At 38.7% G+C, this 11,098-nt stretch overlaps 1 protein-coding gene across 3 annotated transcripts; it reads left to right on the forward strand.

Annotated features, from left to right (window-relative positions):
- The first annotated feature begins 1,749 nt into the window (after positions 1-1,749).
- Positions 1,750-3,192, forward strand: LOC116049581. 3 transcript variants are annotated; one of them, XM_036006648.1, is made up of 2 exons: positions 1,750-1,882; positions 2,119-3,192. In XM_036006648.1, exon 2 carries the CDS (start codon positions 2,146-2,148, stop codon positions 2,752-2,754), a length of 609 nt encoding a protein of 202 aa, XP_035862541.1. In that variant the 5' UTR covers positions 1,750-1,882; positions 2,119-2,145; the 3' UTR covers positions 2,755-3,192. The 3 variants fall into 3 exon arrangements, with proteins under 3 accessions (XP_035862541.1, XP_031155229.1, XP_031155230.1); XM_031299369.2 differs by having other exon boundaries at positions 1,760-1,882; positions 2,137-3,192; XM_031299370.2 differs by lacking the exon at positions 1,750-1,882 and adding an exon at positions 1,974-2,054 and having other exon boundaries at positions 2,137-3,192.
- Positions 3,193-11,098: the final 7,906 nt, after the last annotated feature.

Here is an 11,098-nt window from a genome sequence, read left to right on the forward strand (position 1 = left end):
TGTCCATTAGATCCCCTTGAGATATGAATGATCTCAAGCGATCTAATCTAGTAAACTCTGGTTAACAATTTTAAAAGTGAAATACAGTTAACAGCCTCTAATTGATTTGTCTATTTAATAACACTTCCAAATCGATTAAGACTTTTAACACCAATCACTTGTTGTTGACACAATACTTCAATCTTTTGATTGAGTCTTACTTCATGCCAGAACTTCATGCATGTGTCAGTAGAGAAACATTTTATTTCATACAAAATAAATAGATAGATGATGATTTACAGTGGTGCTCATACGTTTATGAACCCATACTAAATTTGACTAAAAAGAGGAATAAAAAAAATCATCTTTTGGAAATTGATCTTAATGCCTTAATTAAAAAGAAATGGAAAAATCCAACCTTTAAGGATACCAATTTTCTTTGTGAATGAATAATGTATCATAAATAAATAAATGTTCTTCCTTAAAATACAGGGGGCATAAATAAGTACACCCCTATGTTAAATTCCCATAGAGGCAGGCAGATTTTTATTTTTAAAGGCCAGTTATTTCATGGATCCAGGATACTATGCATCCTGATAAAGTTCCCTTGGCCTTTGGAATTAAAATAGCCCCACATCATCACATACCCTTCACCATACCTAGAGATTGGCATGGGGTACTTTCCATAAGATCATCTCTCAATGCAAATCAAACCAGCTATTAGGCTAACTGAAATAAAACCATATATATATTATATTATTATAATATATATATTATATATTATATATTTTACTTATGAAAGCATTGTTTTTCCTTCACTTTGGAAGCCCACTGCTCTACTTTTGTCTGTTTTAGGTGATGCCATTATGATGCAATTAAACTCATTTTTGTGTGTTTTCAATATCATGTTACTGTTTGCTTAATGTGGAATTACTGGAATTGTTGGGTCTTTGTAAATTATAGAGTGTAGTCTAGACCTACTCTATCTGTAAAGTGTTTTGAGATAACTGTTATGATTTGGTACTATAAATAAAATTGAATTCAAATTTAATTGAATTAATATTATCAGTTAGACATAAAAGATATGTTTTCCATATTAGATTAAACTGAATAAAACCATATGAATTGTGTAACCATGTGTCAACTGTCAGTCACATTTGTTTTGACCACTTTTAATTTTGGCCTTTTTAATTTAATCTCAAACTATTTTATTATTTATTAATATTAGAGAATATAAATACAGAATAAAAGGATGAATTACTGTAGATCTAACTGGAAATTACCATGATTTTGATGCCCCTATTTGGGCATATTTAGCAGAAACTATACTAAATATCTCTCTTTATGTTTAGTACATGCAGTTAAAAGGTCAAGCCTGAAGGTATATATATGCTAAATCATAGACAGCAATAATTTTTAATTTAACTGTTTCCTATCAGAGACTTTTCCACATTTCTCACTCCATTAATAACCATCTTACATGTGGATGTAAGAGTGAAGACACATCCCATAGTAATCTTTGAAGCCCTGATGGCCAAAACAACACACACACACACACACACGCACGCACGCACGCACGCACGCACGCACGCACGCACGCACGCACGCACGCACGCACGCACGCACGCACACACACACACACACACACACACACACACACACACACACACACACACACACACACAGTGAGGCATCCCAAAAATAGCTCACTGGAGGCTGTAACTGGATCCCCGTCTCCCCATGCTCTAAAGCACAGACGTGTGGACATATTTAAGTAATGCACACACTGTTGGGGCCACTCCCACTCACTCACACAGGAAGTGAAATGTGGAAGCGCAACTGAAGGATACAAGAAAAGATCTCACATCTGGAGCTTTTAGGTCACTACTGCTGCCAAAACAAGGTAGGGAAGTTCTCTCATCAAGCAGCTGTTACTACACCCTCTCCTGCTTTCATGTTTAAAAACAGTACACAGGCAGACAGACAGCTGTGGCTTTGTCAGACTCTGCTCTTCTGCACAGATTGTTTTTACTTACTGGATGTCACTTATTTAGTAAAACAGAGCAAAGTAAGATGTAATAGATTACTAAAGTCTGTACAGTGTTTTTTTTTTCCTATAATCCTGTTATAACTTTGCAGTCTTTGTTTCCCTCTAAGTGCTAGGTAATGGCTGCTCTCGGGGCTTTTCTCACTCTTGCCGTCTGTCTCCTGCTGGGTCATCAAACATTTGCCAAAAACGATGCTCCCTGCCAGCTCTCTAAATGGAACAACGGCTTCAGCACCTTCACCAAACGCCACATTCGTGCTGGTACTCCTACTTCTCTGGACCAGAACGAATGGGAGAAGTACATCAAGAATAACGGGGGCTGTGAAAGACCCACCCAGTCCTTCCTGCACCCAAGCGACCTGGACAGGGTGAAGGCTGTGTGTACTAACAAGGGGGGGGCAGTGTATAAGGACAACCTGTGCATCAGCCGGCAGTCTTTCACTTTTGTCACGGTGAGGAGTATACAGGGGACATGCGGGATCAAGAGCGTCCGAGAGGAAACCAAACATCTGATCCTGGCCTGTGATGAGCTGGACAATCAGTGCCTACCGGTGCATTTTGAGGGAAACCCTGAAAATGCAAAGCCAAATAACAACGCCAAAGGCTGCCAGGACCCACGCACTGCTGGTCATACTCCAAGCCCTGCTGGTCATGCTCCAAGCTTTAAAATGACGTGGCTCTGGTTGTTTTCTGTTATTCTTGTTATTATTTATGGCTATCAAAATTAATTTGAGAAACTAGCAATAAGTCTCCTGAACACATTTGAGTCTTTTCATTTCATTTTCATTTGAAAGGTGCTTTAAAACAGTGTTTTGTATTCTTATTAAATCACCAAGATATTTTAAAAAAAAACTAGAAGTATTTTTGTACCACTATTCTATGCTTGTGCCTGTGTATCTGTGACTTTGTATCTCTGAGAGTTAATGAAAGGGTTGGTACTCTAAAGGCATTTCATTTAAAGCTACAGTAGTTAGTGCATGTATGGCACAGATGTGAATGTGATGCTGAATTCAAATCATTCTCTATGTTGTATGTATTTACATGAAAAGGGCAGTATTGCAGTACAAAAAGGATTGAACTGAATTTAATACATGTATGGTATGACTTAATAAACAGAAGATGTATTCATTTACAGTCATTTACACACTGGTTTATTATCAGTGCATGAAATGTGACACAGATCATTGCATTGCAAGTTATTTTTCAATGATGAAAGTAACGCTAGATTGTTGAGCAGAGTAGACAGCCGAAGGCATTTGTAATATTAGACGATCAGACCATTTCACACACAACATTAATCAGACTCAACATGCTCTCCTCACATGCTGAGACTGCGGACACACAGATGATGGCAGTATTGCACAAATTTGTTGTTTGTCAGCCAAAAGAGGTCAAAGAAAAACGTTTCTATTATTTTACAATTTTTACATGCAAACTGTTTTTTAGATGTGTGTGTCTAACAGTGGATGTAGGCTGACGTTTGTCACTCAGGCTGTTTTTTCCCCTTCATATCAGCTGTTTTCATCCACCCAATATTTGAATACACAAATTAACCATGTACAGTCATGTGAACAAATTAGGACACCCATGCTAAAGTTGACTAAAAAGAGGAATAAAAAAAATCATCTTTAGGAAATTGATCTTAATGCCTTAATTAAAAACAATGAGGAAAAATCCAATCTTTAAGGACACCAATTTTCTTTGTGAATGAATAATGTATCGTAAATAAATAAATGTTCTTCCTTAAAATACATAAGTAAGTACACCCCTATGTTAAATTCCCATAGAGGCAGGCAGATTTTTATTTTTAAAGGCCAGTTATTTCATGGATCCAGGATACTATGCATCCTGATAAAGTTCCCTTGGCCTTTGGAATTAAAATAGCCTCACATCATCACATACCCTTCACCATACCTAGAGATTGGCATGGTTTTATTTCAGTTAGCCTAATAGCTGGTTTGATTTGCAGTGAGAGATGATTTTATGGAAAGTACCCCATGCCAATCTCTAGGTATGGTGAAGGGTATGTGATGATGTGGGGCTATTTTAATTCCAAAGGCCAAGGGAACTTTATCAGGATGCATAGTATCCTGGATCCATGAAATAACTGGCCTTTACAAATAAAAATCTGCCTGCCTCTATGGGAATGTAACATAGGGGTGTACTTATTTATCCCCCCTGTATTTTAAGGAAGAACATTTATTTATTTACGATACATTATTCATTCACAAAGAAAATTAGTGTCCTTAAAGGTTGGATTTTTCCTCATTTTTTTAATTAAGGCATTAAGATCAATTTCCTAAAGATGATTTTTTTTTATTCCTCTTTTTAGTCAACTTTAGCATGGGTGTCCTAATTTTTTCACATGACTGTATGTCTCAGATGGATGTTTTCCATCGTTCTCTCTCTCTTTTTTCCACACAGATTATTGTAAGTCTTTCCATGCTAGAGGCCAACATTGTCTTATTCTCCCTGACTTTTAATCCTTCAAAATTTTACCTTTTACAAGTCTGGATTAACCTGCTGTTAGTGATGAATAATTAGAAGTTGACTAAGCACAGATGTATTAAGTAAAATGCACCATAAGAACAATATTTAAGTAACAATGGCTTTAAAACTAGATTTTAATTCAGGGCCCCTCTACAAGGTTATGTAATAATGCAGGTGTTACCACAAGAACTTGATCAATTCAGTTTATAAAATGCTCGTTAGTGTCCTTCTCCATTTGTATTCATTAACTTCCTTAGTTACTTATTAGTTTACTGATAGGTCAAAAGGGCACTCAATAGTTCCAGATGATAGTGAAGCTTAAGAGTGCCCTCTGCTGGACCACAAGGCAAACTACTTTAAATGGACTGTTGCTAATAAACTGTCAATTTTTTTCGAATAGGTCATTACAGTTTCATTATTTATTTTTTCCCCACACTAATCGCCACACGGTAAACATGAAGCCTTTGGCCCCCCTCACGGCCTGGAGCCCCTGGTTGCTAACCTAGCGGTCAGTGTATCTTTTGGTCATTCGATTTTCATTTCATAAACAGGTGTTAAAAAACAAAAAATGAATGGTTATTTGACTTTTGTTTTAAAATACAACATTTGAAAATTGAAATACAGGGTGTTTTTTCCTTTTCATTGTCAAAAGGGGAAGAGAGAAATTTAAAATATGCTTTGATTTTCATTTTCTATTTCATATAACAAAATAAAATAATAAAATCACTAGAAAACAGAAATGAAATATTCTGAGACCGAATGTTGTCATTTCCATGGCAACAGCGCCAGTGTACCAGTGTTGCTTTCAGCACAGGCTAAAATGACTTTGGATCCCTACTCTGATGATTTTAGACATGGTGGAAAAAAGGCCTGTCATGTGCAGAAATCTCTGTGCGCATATCAAAGGGAAGTGGGGGTGCAAGAGGATTTTCTGCAAGAAATGTGAGGAGATTTTGTGCTGAAAATGGCTCAAAGATGATCTGACCATAGACTGTGGACTCATCTGACACCACGCTGAAGTTAGCTTCCGCTTCGCAGCATCTGATTCTTCTGCAGTTGAGGGAAACTTGTACCCCAACTTCCTGAGCTACTGATCCTCCGTTTTTTTGCACCACTTTACATAAATATACATAAATATGGCTATGAAATACATCTTGAAATGACTAAATGAGGCAATACATATAAATATACATTAGTCAATATGGTTCAAAAGCCTAAATACATATGTTTTACTTTTATTTATTTCAGGGGACTTTATTTTATATGTAACGTTAACATTTATTTCCCTATTTGCACGTTATATTTAAATTAAGTTTGGTTATCTTACAGACTCAGACTAAAAGCAACTAGCTAGCCTCCCTGGCATAGTGCATCAAACCATATCACTATCTGCCAAAGGAAATAAAACCTTAACACACCCATGAATAAAATACGAGCTCAGCAGATTCGTCTGATACCCATCTAATGTTAGTTAGTGCGGGTCACACTAGCTTCACACACGGACCAGAATCAGTCAGCACCGGGGACCCGGGTCACAACCTATAATCACAATGGGCTGATGGATGTCTAGCTGCTTGCTAGCTGCTACTTGAAGAAAGTGGCAGCAGCAAATATTAGACCCAGCACCGGAGACTTTTATGAGACTAGATCAGTTGAAAGAGTTTCTGTTGCAATTTGTGTGGGGTCATGTTGCATAATGCCGGTACTAAGCTAAGAGACGGAGAGTCAGAGGGAGGCAGGGAGAGGGAAATAAATAAATGTGACATTTTGAAATAAAAGTCTGCTCAAGCATCATCAGAGTAGGGTTCCAAAGCATAGACTGTAAATATTAATATTAACAGATGTTCCAAAGTCATTTTAGCCTGTGCTGAAAGCAACACTGGTACACTGGCCCTGTTGCATTGGAAATGACAACATCCGGTCTCAGAATATAAAAAACAGGCCTTTTTTCATTTCTATTTTTGAGCGATTTTATTTTTTGTTATATGAAATAGAAAATGAAAATCAAAGCATATTTTTAAATAGCTCACATCCCCTTTTGACTAGGAAAAGGAAAAAAAACTACCTGTATTTCAATTTCAAATTTTGTATTTTAAAACGAAAATCAAATAACCATTCGTTTTTTGTTTCTTTAATACCTGTTTATGAAATGAAAATCGAATGACCAAAAGATACACTGACCTCCAGCCTGGACCTTTTTGACTGTCGAAATTCTACTATCTTCTTCTAACCTTATTTCTAAAACCAAGTCCTTCAGCCCTAAAAAAGCCCTGGAACAACTGGAGGTTGTCACTCTGCAGAACTCACTGTAACATTTCCTCACAGAGCATCAGGAGATATGCTGAAACCTGTTTCAATGAACCTGCCCGTCTTTGAGCCGATTACATTCCCAGTGTCAAGTGGAAATAACTCCAGACACCGATCATTGAAACTTTAGCAAAAAGTAAGTCACCAACAAGCTCTTATTTTTTGTTTGCAGTAGTAGTAGTATGCAGTAGTGTGCAGATGCAGCACAACATGTTTGTTAACTTGTTTTTTGGTTCCAGCGAAGCTCCAGGCATCGAATGTGTCTGAGCTGATAGTAGCGCTAACAGATGATCCCTTTGGAAAGAAATGCAGCCATGGTCTTGTAAAACTTCTACAGCTTTCCATTCTGCCACAGAGCTTTTTTCATTTTTTATTTTTCTTTACATCCTTTCCTTTTCTCTGTAGCTAGCTTCTATAATGTTCTGCCTCGTGATTCTGTTGCAGAAACAGTAAAATACAAGTGTTTTTTGTCTCCGATTTATGTTTCTATCCTTTAATTTTCCCACAGGCCTTTGGCAAAGTCATACGATCATGAAGAAATCACAGGACGCAGCTCAACTTGATGTTATTTTTCTGTTCCTGCCCAGGGTATGATATATCTGATGAGTGCTACTCAGGACAATTAATAAAACAATGAAACACATAAATATGTCACAATTTCGACCCACACTGCTCACATACAGTAACAGTGACCATAGGTTGACCTCCAGTGAAATATTCAACTATGGCCATTCCTAATCCATGACATCATCACAGGGTCACACACAAACACATGCACATATAGTCACAAATAGTCACATGCAGAAATGCACACATTCGGACACATACACACACATGGCTGAGGAAAAAGCAAAGGCGAACAACACCCGTTAACTCTGGTCAAAGAGGAAAGGCAACGGGAGAATAAAAGAATGAGTGCAGAGTGAGAGGCAGTGTGAGGGTGAAGGGGCAGAGCTGTAGGATGCAAGAAGAAGGAGGGGTAACACGATAAAAAAGAGCTGCACTTTAATTGAACTTTTTGGATGGTTTTTAGAAAAGAACACTTGGACATAAAATAAAGTGAGAAGCAGCGAGAGTATGGGAACCAGTGCTTGTTTTTCTTCTGAAGTCCACTTTCGCTCACTGTACTTCACACGACCGTCCTCATGAACATCTCTATCTACTTCACTTCCTTTCTTTACTTTACATATTTGACCTCCTCCTTCTCAATCCTTCCCTTTTGTTGTCCTCTAACTTCCTGTTGAGCGTAAAGCAATTCAGTATCATTCAGCCCATACAATGCTGTTTTACAGTGCTGTAGTCACGTTAAACTGTAGGTGGCAGCGACAGAGTGGGAAAAACTGCAAAAACTAATTCAGCACGTCTTCAGCTCTTGTGCTTCCTAATCTGACCTCTCTCAGGTCTTGCTCTCCCGCCGTCCAGACCAACTCATAACAAATGAGCGCGATAATTAGAACCACAAAGCCTCGAGGGGGAGGGAAGACAGATTTTAGGGGGGGGTTGGTAATACAGGCGTCTGGGTGCGGGCAGGATTTTAAGAAATAATTTGTGTCTGACACTTTCATTCCTGTAAGATACGATTTTACCCAAGAATAATGTAAAATGAGTAACAAATGTCTGGAAGAGGAAGATTTCAACACACATGCATGCAGGAGCATGCACACACGCACGCACGCACGCACGCACGCACGCACGCACGCACGCACACACACACACACACACACACACACACACACACACACACACACACACACACACACACACACACACACACACACACAAGCTGCATTTACAGCATTCACACAAAGCTGGCCTCCTCATGGCATGAAATAAGAAACTTTTAGAACTTTCTTTTTAAAGATTCTGATAACACACATTATGCACAATATCCCAACACACAAGGACAGACTCCTGCATGTGCACACTTTCTCCATTCTCTTTCTCAGTTCCTCTTTTCTTATCTTTTTCTTCTCTGCTCTTTGGCCTCCTTCACCCTCATTTCCACGTACATAGTTAAACGCTGCCATCTCCTCTGCTCTAATCAAACCCATATGGTTTTGGTGGGTCAGCATACCAGCAGCCCACAGTGCTGCAAACACTTTTGGCTGTAAGTGTGTGTGTGTGTGTGTGTGTGTGTGTGTCTCACACTGTGGCTGTGTCTGCACACTGTTGTGCAAGTCACTGGGCAGTGGCTCACAAATGTTTTAGCTTGTGACCACTTATGAAACTCTGCATGTCAGACTGTAATTTTTGGAGGCCGGAGGAAGCACAACTGTACAGTTTATCACAAAAAAGCAGCAAAGATTAAAGAAAATGACCTGACTTTGTGTCACTGAACAGTTTTTGTTTCTTTCCTGTCCAGTTAATCTTCTCCCGACCCTTAAGCTTTATCCTACAACCCCTTAGAGAGGTCCTAACCCCCGAATGGCACAGAAGTAATTCATAAAAGAAAGATACTGTAATCTGTGGTACTTTTGTCTGCATGCATGTGCACATCTTGCCCAGTGGCTTCCTCTAAGGGTAAAGGCCAGTGATAATGACTTCCAGGAGTTGGCAGTTGGGAAGGCCAGGGTCAAGTTCACATCTGGGATTACCAGGGTTACTGAGGTGAGCAGTTTTTACTGGAGGTCATCTGGATGATGAAGTGCAGAATGCCACTGAAGTGTGACTTTACTACGGGCTGATCGCACAAACCTTAACTTGTGCAGACAAGGTGCTCCTTTTCAAAAAATGTGATTGCATGAATGAGACAAGAGTCACAACTGGGATAGGACACCACTATACTAAACATAAAGCAAACGTTGCATAAAGTATAGTATGGTGCATGCAGTTTTCCATTCCACGCCCAGATAAGCTCTCTTTAGGACAATAAATAGTCTGTACACAGACTGGATGTTCCACAGATATGGTTCAAATCTGTGTCATTTGAATGAGGAGAGGAAATAGGAAACAATAAGCAGCACAAAAGGAAGTGAGTGTTGAGATATAGTAGAGTTCACCCCGGGGAGAGTGTTGATACAAGTCTCAGACTGATTTGAATGACAGAAGCTGCACAAAACCAGAGACAGACAGAGAGGGGAATATAGCAAACTATGGACTCTATACTGCTGCTGATACAACTGTTTCTCAATGTCAAATTTCAAGTTTTCTGAAAACGATCAATTTGTAGTTATGGTAACAGAAAAACATTAAATACATGGACATAAAAAGATAGAACTGGAAGTTATGAGTATTTTTTATTGTCGATAAATCTATTGATCATAGATAATCAAGATGTTCAAGAGTCCAAGGAGGTGTCTTTAAATTGCTTGTTTTCGCCAACCAACAAGAAAGAAAAGCAGCAAATCCTCACAGAGGAGAAGCTGGAGACAGCAAATGTTTGGATGTTTTGCTGATAAAGGACTGAAATGATTAATTGATTATCAAAAAAGATTGTGATTAATTTTCTGTCAATACATAAATCAGCTAATTCAGCACTTTCAAATTGTAACAGGTAATTTGAAGTATCAGAATTTCCAAAAGAGAAACCAAACATTCTATATTAATGTTGCTGTGAATTTCTCTTGTCGTGTGTTTTTCTGTAAACTCAGGCTGATAAGAGTCAACCATTATTGTAAAGAAATCAAAATGCTCTTTGTTTTGCTTACAACTGGTACAGCCTGTAAATCTGTTGTGAATCTGTGCGTTGGCAGTTGGAGATATCAGTTACTAACAGGGTTTTTTTGGTATGAGCGAGAACACAGAAAGATGAAGATGACAGAACAAAAGTAGTGAACAGTATACGGGCGGATAACAGTTGGAAGGAAACATAAGGAAATAAGGAGGAGTGAAATAAAGTTGGCAGCAGAGGAGCAATCTAATACATCCAAAGACAGAGGAGACTCTCTTTACATAGCCTGTCGCCTTTACTCTCTCACTGTTTCTCAACCTCTCCATCTCTGTCACTATGTGTTTGCCTTTGATCTCCTAGCTCTCTCGGCCTCTGTCTCTCTTTGCTGACTCACTCTCCCTATCCTTTCCTCCACAACAATAAGATAAAAAATGACCTGCACTCTAGTCTCTAACTTTCTCACCAACGTTTCCCCCCTTTTCTTTCTTCTCCTTTCCATCCTCTCCCCTTCTGTTTTCCCCTTCTCCCTCTCTTCAGCGTGTTTGAGGAATGTGTCAGAGCAGCACAAAAGAACAAAAGCTTGACAAGAGGAGGAGGAAGAAAATGATAAGGAGGGGGGGAGAAAAGAAAGTTGCATGAAGTAAAAGAGAGGCAGAAAGGAAAAG

This window comes from Sander lucioperca, chromosome 10, assembly GCF_008315115.2.
Source record: "Sander lucioperca isolate FBNREF2018 chromosome 10, SLUC_FBN_1.2, whole genome shotgun sequence".
Taxonomy (NCBI): Eukaryota; Metazoa; Chordata; class Actinopteri; order Perciformes; family Percidae; genus Sander; species Sander lucioperca.

What these genes read in the sequence shown, in the direction of transcription:
- LOC116049581 (XM_036006648.1), top strand. Translation starts at nt 2,146, where the DNA reads ATGGCTGCTCTCGGGGCTTTTCTCACTCTTGCCGTCTGTCTCCTGCTG.